General features: G+C 41.6%; 2 protein-coding genes across 2 annotated transcripts in view; one reads left to right on the top strand and one right to left on the bottom strand.

Annotated features, from left to right (window-relative positions):
• myo10 (myosin X) overlaps positions 1-11,567 on the top strand; it is a 40,959-nt gene extending 29,392 nt beyond the window's left edge. The window contains exons 24-41 of the mRNA XM_057333503.1: positions 344-383; positions 832-1,731; positions 1,826-1,943; positions 2,316-2,559; positions 2,983-3,078; positions 3,174-3,267; positions 3,360-3,415; positions 3,657-3,799; positions 3,986-4,177; positions 4,257-4,414; positions 5,762-5,885; positions 6,148-6,448; positions 6,759-6,966; positions 7,049-7,185; positions 7,346-7,463; positions 8,371-8,838; positions 8,919-9,110; positions 9,259-11,567. Coding sequence (XP_057189486.1) covers positions 344-383; positions 832-1,731; positions 1,826-1,943; positions 2,316-2,559; positions 2,983-3,078; positions 3,174-3,267; positions 3,360-3,415; positions 3,657-3,799; positions 3,986-4,177; positions 4,257-4,414; positions 5,762-5,885; positions 6,148-6,448; positions 6,759-6,966; positions 7,049-7,185; positions 7,346-7,463; positions 8,371-8,838; positions 8,919-9,110; positions 9,259-9,360 — 3,691 coding nt within the window. The 3' untranslated portion in view covers positions 9,361-11,567. The remainder of the gene's footprint in view (positions 1-343; positions 384-831; positions 1,732-1,825; positions 1,944-2,315; positions 2,560-2,982; positions 3,079-3,173; positions 3,268-3,359; positions 3,416-3,656; positions 3,800-3,985; positions 4,178-4,256; positions 4,415-5,761; positions 5,886-6,147; positions 6,449-6,758; positions 6,967-7,048; positions 7,186-7,345; positions 7,464-8,370; positions 8,839-8,918; positions 9,111-9,258) is intronic.
• Positions 11,568-11,608: 41 nt separating this feature from the next.
• marchf11 (membrane-associated ring finger (C3HC4) 11) lies at positions 11,609-14,520 on the bottom strand. Its single transcript, XM_057333483.1, has 4 exons — positions 13,679-14,520; positions 12,332-12,487; positions 12,014-12,206; positions 11,609-11,933 (listed from the first exon to the last, which is right to left on the bottom strand). The coding sequence occupies exons 1-4, from the start codon at positions 14,018-14,020 to the stop codon at positions 11,623-11,625; spliced, it is 1,002 nt and encodes a 333-aa protein (XP_057189466.1). The 5' UTR covers positions 14,021-14,520; the 3' UTR covers positions 11,609-11,622.
• Between the last annotated feature and the right edge of the window lie 2,546 nt (positions 14,521-17,066).

Below are 17,066 nucleotides of genomic sequence, written 5' to 3'. Positions count from 1 at the left end.
GATCAGGGTTGTGTCAGAAACATATCTGTGGCAGGCATAAATATCTACTTTATAACCGTTTAACCTTGAAACTGTAAATTGTATGTAGTTTTTCATTCATATGTTTTGTCCTAATGACAGTGGGGTTGTTTAGCTGTTTTTCTTGCATATTAATGACAGTCACTTGTCACCGTCAGCTTCAGGTTAAAAATTAAACGCACACTCACAGAGACAAACACAGTGTTTAATGGATTTGTTTTGATGATTGTATGCGAGTACTATTAAACTACTATTGTTTGATTTAAATTGGTTGCACTGCTGTTTGTTTCTAACGTTCTTTTAATGTTGTCTGGGTTTTTTTCAGAGAGAGACGGCGGTTGGAGTTGGAGCTCCAAGCATGTGCGGTTAGTACAATTTGGTTTTCAAAACACAGCCTCAAAATTGCAACCCCTATTTTGAGGCGTTTCTTTACTGGGGCCAGAGCCTCAACATGGCTCAAAATGCTTTAAAATAAGATCAAACAAGCATTAAAATTTGTTATTTTTATAACAAATATATTCTTTCTACCCAAGCTCTAGATAATTTAGAGATTGTGAGTGGGCTGCTTGAACAATAAAAGCAAATTTTGACAATAAAAGCAAATTCGCTGGTCTATAGAGCCAACAACATTGCATTTTGAAAAACACTGACAGTTCCAAATGTCTTAAGATGTAAAACTTTTCTTTAACATTTAGTTTAATTTACATATATGGAAAGTAGTACAGTAGTTTGCATAATTCATAATAAAGCCTAATTAAATGACATTTCCTTATATTTCATGTTGGCTAACAAAGTTATTCTGCCCTCTTGTAGGCAGAGGAGGCACGAAGATTAGAAGAGGAGATTCGGAAACACAGTTTCCCTCCTGAGCCAATCCCAGCAGAAGACACCCTACCTGAAACCGCCCCACTCGAGTGTGGCCCTGTGGCAGAGCGCTCCCTGGTGGAGGAGGTGCTTGATGCTGTGTTTGAAAGCGAGGTGAACCAGGCGACCCAGGTGGAGGAGATCTTACGTTTGGAGCGTGAAATCGAAGGTCTCCGGCGTCAAAAAGAGGCTCAGGAGCAGAGCCTGACTGCGCAGTCGTTGCAGCGTCTGCAGTCGCTGCGTGATCAAGAGCTGCGCAGACTGGAGGAAGAAGCCTGCAAGGCCGCGCAGCAGTTCCTCACCTCGCTAAACTTCGATGAGATCGACGAGTGCGTGCGCAACATAGAGAGTTCGCTGGAGGGGTCGGCCGGCTCGCAAATGGGGGGAGGCAGAGGTGAGGAAGAGGAGGAGGTGGATGAAGGGCTGGGGGTGGAGGAAGATGGTTTTAAAGACTCTCCTAACCCTAGCGAGCACGGCCACTCGGATGGCCAGCGCACCAGTGGAATCCGCACCAGCGACGATTCTTCCGAGGAGGATCCTTACGCCAATGACCGCATGCCCCCACCTCCAGCTCCGCCCACAATAATGCCCTCAGCGTTTTATGCTCCGCCCTCTTGCAGCAGCTCCGCCTATTCTCAAATGCTGCAAGAAGAGGAGGCGGAGCTAATCCCTCCTGATGAAGACTCGGATTACGATGCGGATGATTATGATGAAGGCCTCATCATGAGACCTCCCAGCCTCCCGCCTCACAATGAACACTGGTCACGTGACCACCGCGGCTCCTTGGCGACGAGCACCAGTGTGAGTTCAGGAGCGTATCGCTTTAGCTCAGAAGGGCAACAATCTTCTGTGAGTATCAGACAGATTGCATTTAAACCAAAACACACCAAACTCATGAATTTGTTGATTTTATAATCTTGCGTTGTCTTGTTCTCACTTTCAGTTTGAGGACAGTGAAGATGATTTTGATCGGTTTGACACCGACGATGAGTCTTACCGGCGTGATTCTGTCTATAGCTGTGTTACTCTCCCCTACTTCCACAGTTTCCTTTATATTAAAGGTAAAAATCCCTCCCAATTCTTTCTGAATGCCTTTTCTATGTATGTTGACTTGTTAAGGCAAGTGGCACTATTAAAGGAGTAGTTCACTTCAAAATAAGCCCCATTGACTTTCCCTAGTCATTTTTATTCCTACTATGGAAAGTCAATAGGGGCTAAAGTGAGCTACTCCTTTAATATTGCTTTATTTACTGTTCAAGCATCAAAGAATGCAAAAATGCACAATTTTCATAATTCTGTTGGGAGACTGAAAAATGGCATTCACAGGCAGCACAAATTTAGACCGTAGCATGAAATAAAAAAAGAATCTGTAAAAAAAAAAAAAACAACCAAGGTTTGTATGTGTTGTTATAATCTTAAATGGGTTGTTGCAGGCGGCCTGTTAAACACTTGGAAGCGTCGCTGGTGTGTGTTGAAGGATGAAACCTTTTTGTGGTTCCGGAGCCGACAGGAAGCTCTTAAACAGGGCTGGCTCCTGAAGAAGGGCGGCGGCTCCTCCACGCTCTCACGTCGCAACTGGAGACGCCGCTGGTTCGTCCTGCGACAGAGCAAACTCATTTACTATGAGAACGACACAGAAGAGCGGATGAAGGGCATGCTGGACATGCATGAAGCCAAGTAAGATCTCTGCAAGGACACAAAATGCCACCAAAGTTAAAAGTTCACCCAGAAATAAAAATTCTTTCATCATTGACTCACCCTCGAGTTGTTGCAAATCTGTATAAATGTCTTTGTTTTGATGAACACAGAGAAAGATATTCGGAAGAATGCTTGTAGCCAAACCGTTCTTGGCCACCATTGACTGCCATTACAATGGTCGTCAAAAGTGCCCCAGAATTGCTTTCCTACATTCTTCAAAATATCTTCTTTTGTGTTCAACAGAACAAAGAAATTATTCTTACTATGGGAGTCAGTTAAACTTTAAAGTTTCATTTAAGGTATAATTGAATAAGCCACTATATTACAAAATGATTGCATCGCTGTGTTTTAGTGTAGTAAAGCCTCACGTTGTGTTTTTATTCTCTCTTCGTGTTGTTCTAGAGAGATTATTGATGTAACAGGAAAGGAAAACGGGATTGACATTGTAATGCCGGCGAGAACTTACCACCTCATTGCAGACACAGCAGAGGATGCCAGGTGAGCTTCAGGCTTTGACACTTAGTAGATTAGCGATGGATGAAACTGCTGAATATAGGTTTTTGATTGGCTGTCTCTGTGTGGTTTGTGCGCAGTCATTGGTTTAGCGTGTTGACTCAGGTGCACACGTCTACGGAACAGGAAATACGAGAGATGCACGATGAACAAGCGAATCCTCAGAATGCCATAGTAAGTTACACATGCACATCTATACATACATTTACAGTAAAAGCATGATTCATAAGATGATGATGTAAAGCGAGTGTTTGTTTGTTTTTTAGGGCACGTTAGACGTGGGAATGATTGATTCTGTCTGTGCGTCTGATAACCCAGAAAGGTAAAGAGAACTTTTAGAGACATGGATGCCTTAAGTCTTCAGAAACAAGGAGTAGATGATGCACGTTTAATACTTTTCCTTTTGCATATTCATAGTAAAACTAAACGTTTACTTATTAGCTAGTTGCTTTTTACATTTAGATCCAAAAACTAGAAGGAGGTGGATTGTTGCTCTTCACTTCAAGACCAGCTGAAATGCTATAAAATGACAAAATGCAAAACATTTTCTCTCGTCTCTCCAGGCCAAACTCGTTTGTGATCATCACAGCTCATCGGGTGTTACATTGCATGGCTGAGTCAGCAGAGGAAATGCATCACTGGATCACGCTGCTTCAGCGCACTAAAGGAGACACGCGTGTCCAGGGTCAAGAGTTTATTATCAGGGGTGAGACGTCAAAGACAATACTGACATTTTATAAGTTAGTAGGATGATTGAAACATTCATCAGATAAAACTTAGTTGAGTTGTTTTAAGCATTCTGTCATTAGTTTCAAAACGTTAACGTACCCTTTTTAATTGACAAATGAAGAGTTTTTAGAATGTAGAAGTTTCATTCACTTCTGGATTTCAGGTTGGCTGTATAAAGAGATCCGCGGCAGCAGTCACGGGAATCTTAAACTGAAGAAGCGCTGGTTTGTGCTGACTCATAATTCTGTGGATTATTATAAAAGCTCAGAGAGAAACGCCCTGAAATTGGGCTCGCTGGTGCTTAATAGCCTGTGTTCTGTGATCGTCCCGGACGAGAGAGTCTTCAAAGAGACCGGTTAGCACAAACCGCACACATGCATGAAACAAACTGTATTTCATGACACGTGAGCAACTGAGTTTCTCTGTCTGTCCAGGCTACTGGAATGTGAGCGTGTTTGGTCGCAAGCATTCATACAGGTTATACTCTAAACTCCAGACGGAGGCGAGTCGATGGGCCAGCGCTGTGCAGACAGCCATCGACAGCAAACCACTCATGGATACACACACACAGCAACTTGTACTGGACATCAAGGTAACACACAAACAAATGCTCACACAAAACATTCATACTGTAAATACACGCATCAAAACAAAACAGCCATAAATACACACACACACACACACACACACTTACAACACACGCACTTAACAAAGCACCTACACTGGACATAACACAGGATAACACACATACGCATACATTCCTTTAGATATCCGAAACGGCGACTGTCTGCAGACTTTTAAAACACGTATCTTTTTACCCAGGCTTTTTTATAACATGTGTTACGGAATTCTTACTGCAGTTTATTTGTGTGTGCTGAGTGTTTGTTACATGGGTTGTCCCGTTGCGTTTTTTCTTCGATGTTCTTATTTTTCTCTTTGACGGCTGTGAGGTGACCTTGGGTGTTTTGAAAGGCGCCATCAAATAAAACGCATTATTATTATTATTATTATACAAATACACACACAAAACATCTATAAATACACAAATACATACAAACCACTCATAAACCCACACAAACATCAACTTATACTGGACATCAGGGTAACACACATCCATAAATATGCACACACACACAAAACTTTCATAAATACACGCATCCTCACAAACCAACCATCAACACACACACACACACACACACACATACAAAACTGCCATAAATACACACACACGTACATTCAGATCAGCCATAAAGACATACACACATACGTACATACAAGCCAGCCGCAAAAAATACACACAAAAAGCAACTTATACTGGATAACACTTACAAATACACACACAAAACATCTATAAATACACACACACATCCATACTGTCCATCCATAAAGACACCCTCCCACACAAACCATCCATAAATATGCACAAACACAAAACAACTTATATTGGATATCAGGATCACACACTTACACATACACACACAGAACATCTTTAAATACACGCATCATAAGTAAATACTGTATACACACACTGTGTGTATATGACGTGAGTGTGTGTGTGTGTGTGTGTGTTCATGTTTGTATATCGCGGTGGGGACCTAAACCTGAATGCACACCAACACATGGGGACTCGTGTCACCGTGGGGACCAAAATTGAGGTCCCCATGGGCAAAAAAGCTTATAAATTGTACAGAACAATATTTTTTTAAAATCTAAAAATGCAAAAAGTTTTCTATGATCTTTAGGTTTAGGGGTTGGGTTAGGGATAGGGGATAGAATATACAGTTTGTACAGTATAAAAAACATTACGCCTATGGACTGTCCCCACGGAAATAGTAAACCAGACATGTGTGTGTGCGTGTGTGTGTGTGTATGTGTGTGTGTAATTATATGTTACTATACTGTATATACATCACTGTCTGTTGTTATTTTGTGCTTTCAGGAGAACTGTTTGAATTCAGAGGTGGTAGAGCAGATCTATAAGAGGAACCCAATACTTCGTTACACACATCACCCTCTACACACAGCACTGTTGCCCTTACCATATGGAGATAGCCAACACAGCTGTGAGTAACTTACACACATACCTCGCGTCTACCGGAATGGTGCTGTGGGAATTCATCTGATAAAATGAGTTCATCAGCTAAATGCACTTAAAGTGTTTACGTTGGGATGTTTGATTTTGGCACTTGTTTTGAAAACTAACCCTGTAAACAGCAGCAGCTTTCTCCCTCTACAATAACACGCAACACTTTTTAGATACACACACACACACTCCGATAGACACAAACCTTCATATTCATTCTGTATGAATGTGTGTTGTTTTAGCCGATAAAGGGAGAAACTACGGCACACTGCAGGCCGAAGCGCTGAAGCTCTTCAATGTTCTTCATCAAATGGAAAACGAAACCAATCCCATACCTCACATCCAGAATCTCCTGCAGACGGTTCATGACCTGCGACCCCTCAGAGATGAACTCTTCTGCCAGCTCATCAAACAGACAACACACCCTCCAAAGCCTGCAGGCCCCGCCCACATCAGCGGCTGTCGAATCATAGCCTGCATGTGCTGCACATTTAGCCCCGCCTCCAGAAGCATTCTCAAATACCTGAAATTTCACCTCAAGAGGTCAGTGAGTGAACGTGTGTGGCTTTTTGAGGTATTCAGCAATGTCAGCGTAAAAAGAGAAATGAGATCATAGAAGCTCACTCGAGGAGGAGAGAGAGATTAAATGTTTAGTGCATACTGCACAGTAGATACTAGTTCACTGCCTACTACAGTTGGATTAGTGACACGAAAACAGCACATTATACAACGATAAACATAGTAGCGTGCAACATTTTAATCACGTGACCGCATTGCATGGTGGGAAATGGTGTCTTGGTGTACTTTGGTGTAACTGTGGTCACAATAAATGATGACTGATGTTTCCACTCAGGACACGAGAGCTGTACCCGGGCACAGAGATGGAGCGCTATGCTGTATTTTCTCAAGATGCTTTGAGGCGCGTGCGTGGCCGAGAGTATGTTCCCTCACAGGAGGAGTTGAGGGCCATTCTGAGCAGACAGGAAATGACATCAACAGTGTACTGCCATGGCGGAGGGTCCTGCAAAATCACCATTAACTCGCACACAACTGCAGGAGAGGTACACACACAGAGCAAACACATATAAATCTATGTAGTAGTACACACCCAGATTAATCTTGGATGTGTCTGTTGTTTTTCAGGTAGTGGAGAAGCTGCTGAAAGGCCTTTCCATGGAGGACTGCAAGAATATGTTTGCTCTGTTTGAACATAATGACACCACAGATAGAGCCATAGAGAGCAGGACTGTGGTGGCCGACGTCCTCGCCAAGTTTGAAACGTGAGTCTAAGAAGAGGATTAAACTCTGACCCCTGAGGGCTTCATTTTACAATAACGGCTGTGATTGACCAATCAGAATTAAGTATTAAATAGAGCTTGAAAATGAACTATATATAGTTTATAATAATGAAGAACATGTTTGTTTCTCTCTCTCTCTCAGGTTGGCGAATAAAGGGGAGGAAGGAGAGGGTTGGAAGTTTTATTTTAAACTTTTTTGCTTCTCTGAACCTGAAAGCGTTCCTGCAGATAGTGTGGAGTTTGCCTTCATGTTTGAGCAGGTTTGAATTTCATTCAATAAACAAACATTTTCCTAGTTTTCCAATAAAAACATTTAAACATTCTTAAATAAGATATGTTTTCGTGAACAAAAACATAAGATAAACTTTTTAGGGGTTGATTTTAGGGCACATGCCTTAAATTATCGATATTAGATTTTTACAACTGGGTTATGTGTGGCTAAACCAGGTCACGATAATGAATAAATAAAAAATAGTGTCAGTCAAAAATGAAAATTCTGGCATCATTGACTCACCCTCGAGATGTTCCAAATCTGTATAAATTTCTTTGTTCTGATAAACACAGAGAAAGATATTTGGAAGAATGCTTATAACCAAACAGTTCATGGCCACCATTGACTACCATAGTAGGACAAATTGCTTTATAAATTTCTTTGTTCTGTTGAACACAAAAGAAGATATTTTGAAGAATGTAGGACAGCAAACAGTTCTGGCGCACTTCTGACTACCATTGTAATTTTCCCTACACTATGGTAGTCAATGGTGCCCCAGAACTGTTTGGTTACAAGCATATTTCCAAATATCTTTCTCTGTGTTCATCAGAACAAAGAAATGTATACGTATTTATAAGAACTCGAGGGTGAGTGAACGATGACAAATTTTTATTTTTGGGTGAACTATGCCTTTAATTTTGTTTATTTATTTAATTCAACTTTTTTCTTTTGGTTAACGAATCACATTCAAAATGTTATTGTAGGGAGGCGGAGAGAAATTTTGTAACAATTATGACTTTTAAGGCAAAAAAAATAGGTGCTGAATAATTTACGATATTATCATATCTTATCGATAGTTGTTTTAATATCACGGTTATTGATGGTACCAGTATATTGTTCATTACTTAGCTGTAAACATTAACAATGTCATTTCAACCCCTCTTTGTCTCTTTAAGGCTCATGAAGCTGTCATCAGAGGTCAATATCCTGCCCCAGAAGAGACGCTGCAGTTCCTGGCTGCTCTCCGCCTGCAGTATCTATTAGGAGACTACACTACCCAGAATGCTTTGCCTGAGTTGGAGCAGGTGTTCCCTATGGGCCGTCTGCGTGCTCGAGTACAGCAGTCCGCACGGACCTTCGCGTCTGGAAATGGAAGCATCGCGGCATCCACGGACAAGAAAAGGGGTAGTTTCCTGGAAGGTACGCTGAGGCGGAGCTTTCGAGGGTCGTTGGGGCGACAGCGCCAAGGGGAGGGGCCCACTGCCATAGAGGCGTGGCTACAAGATGAAAAAGCAGGACTGATAAGTTGTTTGGTGGAGAAATGGCGTAAACTGCAGGGTATGGACCAGGAACAAGCCATGAAAAAATACATGAGCCTTATTAAAGAATGGCAGGGGTATGGCTCCACCCTCTTTGATGTAGAGGTGAGAATACACACACACATACACAAAATGCTTCAGCCATCAGAAGAAATGCTGAATAAAATGTGTTTTTTGTAATTCAGTGTGTAGATGGCATGTATCCAGGAGAGCTGTGGTTAGGTGTGAGCCGTAAAGGGGTGTGTGTGTATAAGCGTGGAGAGGCGTGGCCTCTGGAGGTGTTTCTTTACGAGGTTATTTTGTCCTTTGGTGCGCCACAGCCCAACATCTACAAAATCAGTGTAGAAGGACGTGAGCTGCTTTTCAACACCATCATGGTATGAATTTTACTTTGAACATCTTGGCAACCAACAGCAATGCCTTGACAGCTACCTTAACAGACAGCAATGTCTTAACAGCACACTGACCAATGAAAATGTCACAATAAAGTCTTAAATAATCCCTCATCTATCCGTGTGTCTGCAGGTGATGGACATCGCAAAACTCATGAAGGCCTACATCAGTCTAATAGTGAAGAAACGTTTCAGCACTTGTCAGTCCATCAGCAGCCAAGGCAGCAACTGGTGATCTCTGACCCCTGACCTTTAACCTCACCACTATATTTTATACATGTGCCTTTGAGGTTATACATCAGCAAACAGGACAGATTGAATATAAAATCACAGAAAATGTGTGACCCTTCAACATAGAGCGCAAAAGAATCACATGTTAACCAAAGATGACATCATGACGTTTTCAAAACAGTCTGTATCATGATCCTATACAAACACATTCAGTTGTGTTGGAAACTGTGCCATGCATATATTCTGAGCACTGAGCCCTGTATGTTGCCTTAATATTCCTGATGTTTTGTATTAACATTTTATACAAAAGTCCAATCACATTTCTTTGGAATTCTGCGGGCAGAAACTCCGGTCAGTAATAACCAGTGCCTTTAAAAATATATACAAATGTACATTGATATGCAAACACACACACAAGGTGCCCTATAGGTCTGTTTTATATATGTGACAGTGAATATGTGCAATGTTTATATGTTATATATTTCTGTATTTCTGGAGCTGTATATTTTCTAAACCTTTCTGTGCAGGACTTGGATAATACTGTTGGAATGATCCCAAACTTCCGCTGTTTTTGTACTTTATGCCTATAAAAAACACTAAAACAACAAGAATATCTTTCCAGTTTTTGTACCTTTACTGTGTATTAGTTTATAGGCAATAAATGTAACAAAATTCAAAAGGCTTTTACATTCATTAAAATGTACATCCTCTTCGTTCTCTGTGCAGTAGAGAACAATTTCTCTGACCGAAAAACACATCTCGAGGCCATCTGAATGAAGTCTTTTGTAAGCTATGCTAATGGGATAGCACCAAATAATGTATGCCGGTCAAATTTTCCGCCGTCTTGTGACTCCAAATGGAGTTATGCTTTTTACAAGTCGAAATGATGATCTGTGCTTACTTTAAAGTGGACATCGGTAAATATCTTGTAGCTCGTGGGTGTACTCTTTTAAACAGCTGAAGAATACACCCAGTATGAATCGGTGGACTTCACATGCATTGGTTTTTGGGGACAAAAATCACACAATGGATTGGTCTGTTATTTCTACACTCCTATTGGTCACCGAGAGCATTGTTAAATTAGCCCAATTATTTCACAAATAAACACGCAAGGGCTGCTGGAATTGTAAACCTGTTTCAATGACTGGTCGTCCATTTCTGTCCAGTGCTTTCTGAAAAGGTTCTATGTGGCCTTGAACCACTGCGACACATCTTGGCAGCAGCAGTGATATCCAATGGCATTAATGAAGTCTTTCAATGTGCTTATGATACTAAAACATATATTTCTCTTTTCACTTCTAATCCTTTATATTACATACATATGCATCTGCCTTAAAGTAATTCCCTTCTTGCTTTAAACGGCCAATCACCTGGCAACCCACCCAGGTTTGGTATCTTAAAGGGATAGTGCACCCAAAGGTGAAAATTCTGTCATTTCAAACCTGTATGACTTTCTGTCTTCTGCACAACACAAAAGAAGATATTCTGAGCAACGTTGGTAACCACACAACATTGGCCCCCCATTGACTTCCATTATGTTGACACAAAACCACTGAAACATTTCTCAAAATATCTTCTTGTGTGTTCTTATTCATATACAGGTTTTCAATGACATGAGGGTGAATAAATGATGACAAATTTGTATTTTTGGGTGAACTATCCCTTTAAGGATACAATGGTTAATGATCACATGCCCGGGATTTAAATGTATCGCCTTCGTGTTACCGACACAGTTCTGTAACCACTCTCAGTTGACCAACAACTCCATTACTTATAAACCTTGATATGAGCCTAAAAAAATAAATCCAGTTTGTTTTTGCTGTATTATACTCATCATACGATGTGTACTGGCATACTAGAGACAGCGTTTGACATATTGGAACGCAAAAGATCCATTTTGAGGATACGTAAAATACTGGGTCCATTTAAAACCAAGCACAATGAACACCAATGATGAAAAACCTGAACACAAAACCATAGTTGGCTTTCAACAAACATTAATTTGTCTAACAGCAATATTACTTCGCAGATGCTATGTGTGTGTGCTTTAGGCTGATGCAGAGTTGGTGATAAAACTCCGGAAAACTCACTTCGGTTGTTCGACACGTCATAATATGACACCGTATGTGACTCAGTTTGTGTATCTTTTAAAGTGCTTTTCAAGTAAGGCTCCTCCCAATGCTGAGGCTCCTCCCATCCGTAAGCCCCGCCCATCATCGGGCAGTGCAGGGAGAGTGGATTGGTCCCTGAATGAGTTCATTTGAGGTCAGACTGACGTGACTCTAACAACAAGCTCGCCTGAGCTTTGCTCCTGTGGGGAGAGGTCAGAGGTCACGTTCAGGCACATGGAGAAGAGATGAAGGGGGCACCGAGGCGATGACTCCAGTTGGGTGGTCTGCGAGTGTGGGTTTGACACTGTATGCGTGTGTGTGAGAGGCAGCCACATGTTGCGATGCGGACCGTGTGTGTTGTCCAGGTCGCGACTTTTATCGTAGTTCTGAACGTCCCAGAGAAGGTTGACAGCTCGCCAACGCATAAGCACGTTGTACACGGCGCCGCCTTCATGAACAATCAGACCTGCAAAACACACAGAACAAAAAGGTGTTTTAAATCCAATTTGAACACATTTGTATTAGATGTAGGTTTCTGTGTCTCACCGATGCACACAAGGTCCATGACAGCGTACATGCCATAACAGATTTGAAACAGGATGTCACTGCGTTGCCATAGCGCTTCCGGGCTCAGTGCTGACCACAGCAGCCATGACACACTAGCCAACAGAAATATGGCACCCAGGAACACTGCAATGACCTGAACCTTTTCCACCAGAGTCATTGTGACCAACTGCCACTGCAAAACACACAAACGTAATACACATGCATGCTAATTTCATGTTTGTGTCCACAGAATAGCCTATTCTAAATGAGTTGTGTGCATATGTGTGTTTATAGTGCGTCCATATAACCTGTATTTACCTGTTGTGGTGGTTTGATATGTATAGGCAGTATGTTGAATCTGTAGTTGCAAAGTTCACAGCTCCAAGAACCTTTTTCACTAATCCACTTGAGCAGACACTGCTGATGGGCATGCCGGACGGTACCGGCACAGCGACACGGGCTCAGCAGCTCTCCCTGTATCCAACACAACACACAGCTCATTCGGATAAACCACAAATATTACAGAGAGTCAAGCTACAAGGGAAAATATTGATAAAATGAGAATAAGGACTGTGGGAGACATACTGATAGGAACTGAGAGAGTTGAGGCATTAACAGTGAAGATGCTCAAAGCACAGTCTGTCTTCTAAATGACGCAAAGCAAGTGAATTGTCCAGAATGTGAATAATGACCGAGAATTGTCTTTGTGTGAGTGAAGGGAAACGATTGATCTGTAGATTCATGAATAATTTCAGAAACATCCTCATTTAGATCTATAATGAGCTTGAGAACACAGTGAAACGCACACACACACACACATACACACGCACGCACACACACAGACACGCGCACCCACATGAGGCGTCTTGAGAAAGCGCATTAGCTGCAGGAAGTGAAAACCATTAGAGATGAAACAAGCAGCAGGTATTCTAATGGATCTGACATCTCACACACGCGCGCACAGACTGCACACGTCATTCTATTTAAATCATTTTGTTTGAGGGAATGTAAGATATGTTTAGAAAATTAACAGGAATTTGTAGATACCATTTTCTGCATTTAAATGGAGCGCACTGATTTGCAAACGTGTCAGCGCTTTTCAACATTTTGCATTGTTGCAAAGCAGCTTTGCAGAAAAAACAGAAGGATATAAAAACAAGAAAAAAAGGGGAAATGATAAAACTATAAAATACATGGTTTTTATAAAAATGCACGGTTAGATGCATGGTATTCATTGTTTTGTTTTAAATTCCCCATATGATGTGCATTAAAACTGTCAAAAATTATTGTCAACAGTATATATATGATTTAATTATCATTAATATAATTAGTATGTGTCTTATAATAAATGGTCACGTGGCAAATACGATAAACTAAGCTAAGCAATGCATGCCAAATGTGAAAAAAGACAGACGTGTCCGCAACCGTTTCAATAAATGGACGCGCGTCCAAAGCACCTGTCGTTTTTCCTCAAGCTTGCGTGTTAAGTGCAATCAAATAAGCCAGATTGAGTGTAATGTAATGGAATAGTATACATAATAACAGTAAAAGTATTTGTAATGTAACGGTATTTCTCGAAATAACTCGCATGACATGACTCGGACGCGACGCAAAAGCTGACCCATCCGGACCAAACGCATTACGCGTAAAGGGCCCTTAGTTTACCTGCTCGGCTCCTTGAAAGCAGATTCGACAGCCCGGGGTCGGGATGCAGCTCTCGTTGCTGCAGCTGGACCCCACGGTTTCCCCCGCTCTCTTCCCTGCATCCCAATCGGCCTGTCTTTCCACCTCTTCACGCGCACCATCCTCGCTCTCGATCTCTGTGATCGGATCAACCGCGGCAGGTGTTTGGGCTTCAGCGCCCGACTTCAGCTCACCTTCCCCTTCATCACACCCCGGTACCGATCGGACCTGAAACTGTGCGGTGGTGACAGTGACCGTGGCGCCTCCCGGTGGCTCATCCACCGTGTGCACGTGCGGCGTGCACGCCTCTGCGTGCACATCCATGAATGACTGCACTATAAGATCAGAATGAAATAGCAAAATCTGGAGTTTCAGCTCCTACGGCCCTCTATCAGATTTCCCCCAGCCCTTGTACCGTCCGCTGAGACACAGGTTGTATCGTCTGGCCATAGATACGAGTCTCAAACCGTAAGCGTTCTTGGAAAGGCACGGGCTGCTGAAGAAAGCTGCAGATGTGCAGATGCAGTGGCGTGTTGTGCTCGGTGTTTCGTTGGCTGGAAGCAGCTTTTCCCCGGAAGACACATTTCCGTCCGGGCGCGGTGCTGCAACACCGAGGAGTCGAGACACGAAGCACGCATAACCACACAGTCGCCCTTCATAAAAGCATGAAACGCGCCTTCAAGATCCGCTATGGGATGCGAATGTGTGCGCGTTGCACGGAGAGCAGAGGTTCGCGGCGAGGCTGTTTCTGATGGGAAAGTCGTTTGGGTTACTGCTCTCTGATGGACCATCCTTTTAACCCTCGAGCGAAGACAAACGTTAGGTGCGCCCTACAAAGATTTACATTGGTAACCATAGTAACTAGGATAAAGACGTGTAAAACGAAAGACACCACTGTTATCCAAAAGTGTGAAGATAAAAATAAACAAAATGGCTAAAAGAAAATGAAAGCTTGTTATGGTCATATTTTAATGTCCCGTGTTCATGTGGCTCCATTGCATTAAAGTTATTTTATCAACACAAAGGCCATGGGTTCGAATCCCAGGGAACACATAGTCACCCTGCGTAAAACAATTAAGTAGCCTACATGTATGTGAGATCAACCAGACTGAAAGTGTAAATCTATTCTAAAACAATAAATATTTGAAAAGTTAAATATTTCACAGTTTTGCTGTTTATTTAGACATTCAGTCTTTGCTTCAATGTGACAGGTTATGTGTTTATGTGAAAAAGAAACATGGTATCCACTTAAATCAATCAGATTACATTAAAATTCTATATTAATTTGTTACTTCTTGACAATAGTGGGTTATGTTAAGGTAGTACACTTTCGTGTCGTAGGCTATGCGGTCTGCGCAAGATTATTTCAAAAGCAAACAATTCTCTATTGAAAAAAATCTATTTCTATTTTTATCTAACATTGTAACCCTGCTAGAGCATCCTTTAAAATGAACGTATTGCTAATTACATTTCAGCTTAATATTACATTAACAAGAGAAAAGAGCGGAGGGAGAGTAGTCTGAATTGGGTTCTAGCATCTTGTGCTAGCTCACACATCGCACTCATTGCGCCAGCCGCGAGCGTTTCCAAGTCAACCGGGATCGCATCAGTTAGTCTGCCGAATTTTGAGCACGTACCAACGTCTCGTGCGTGAACACCGCGGTTAGACCCGTATTTTCTGTGCGCTCGCTCATCTCGTCAGATGATGTCCTGTGAGGACAGCGATTGGCTCTTGTCTCAGACCTTCCCCGAGGTAATTGGTCGAGTGATTGAACACTCCGGTTGTAACCTCTACAGTGAGCTTCCCTCCTCTCCGTTTCTTCCGGGCGTCTCCGGCGTCGATATATAGCCACGCCATGTCGATATACTTTTCGTTTGTGGTAAGAAGACAAACAAAGAACACCATTCATGGAAGGAATCTTTATATCAATCAAGCCGTCTTGTTTTTAGTGTTGGAAATATGTATATGGCAATATTTTGTCTGAAACAATGTAAATGGTTCTCGGTTAAACCGTAGAGGTGGGGCGTATGCAAAGTTGTTCTCTGTGATTGGTCAAATCTTTGTGCTCATGTATTACGTCTCATAGATTTAAGACGATGTAATGTCCGTAGTAGTTCGTGAGTTTACTCACTTTAAGACAATTATGTAAGAAACGTTATTGTGTGTCCTATCACACGTTTAATAAAAATGGCCCTTAAAATATGGATACATTTGCTCTTTTCACAGATCTTCTTTGGGTGCCTTTTTTGTCACATTTCTGGTCTTCATCACACGTTTATGTTGTTTTTATGTGGCACAAACAAATGTGTGCTATGGTTTATAGGTTCTCTAAGGCCTTATTACTGTCTGCTTTCCTGATTACAGGCAACATGTGTTTCTTTTATGGATATTATTACATACTATAAATGTGTACTTTAGAACTTAACAAGCAATACAACTCAGTACTTTGACCCAACTACCTTAAATTGTCTTTAAGGTAGAGGTCAATTATTAGTTATTTTCATGTCATATTTATGCACGACTAGTTGAGAGAGGAAACCGTTTGCTAAGAGGCACATTCATTCAAGCATTCAAACATATTCCTGCACAGCTGCTATATGATTTAAAAATATGCTTATTTGTATACGGAATAAAACGATATTACATTCATTAAAAAATAAATGCGATTAAAACTCAAATAAATGTTCATCTGCATTATATGTTTTCTCAAAATGCTGGGATTTTTTTCAACCCAGCTTTTGAGTATGTCCCTTTCGACCCAATGGTGGGTTGAAAACAACCCAGCGTTTTTTATAGAGTCATGTGTGGAGTAAATGGGAATGTAAAGTTTTAATTCAAATATCAACAGTCATGAGTAACATGATGTAATCAATTAAGTTCCCATACTGTGACATCATTGACAGTGAAAATCTTGTGTGCAAGTTGTCAATGCATGACTGCACTTTTAGCGTCATACCACCGCTCGCCAGCAGGAGGCGTTGGAGCCTTACGAAATGTAAACTTCGTGATTTTGTTTCCCCTAAAATGACTTAAAACTAATCAAAAACAGATGATTAAGAAAAAAACAAAATAATAAAAAACCGTGTTGCGTTAAATGATGAGAGTCATTGTGCTATTGCTACTATGACGATGTATAGGCCTACATATTTTTCATTTAATTCACTTGGATATGTCTCGTAAAACGATTGCCATAACTAAGAATATTCATAACATCCTTTGAAAATTACTTATGTTGATACTTAAAGCACGGATGTTCACCCCCCCACACCCGGGGCGTTTTTGATGGCACTGAAGATCCCCGCACAGCTGCCCCTTTCCGTTAACAGTCGGAGCGCGCGCGCTCTGTCGCCCTCATCTGGGTTTGAACAG

Source organism: Triplophysa rosa, linkage group LG5 (assembly GCF_024868665.1).
Source record: "Triplophysa rosa linkage group LG5, Trosa_1v2, whole genome shotgun sequence".
NCBI classification, from domain to species: Eukaryota; Metazoa; Chordata; class Actinopteri; order Cypriniformes; family Nemacheilidae; genus Triplophysa; species Triplophysa rosa.
The sequence above is the reverse complement of the archived record's forward strand: the minus strand, read 5'-3'. Positions and strand labels throughout refer to the sequence as shown.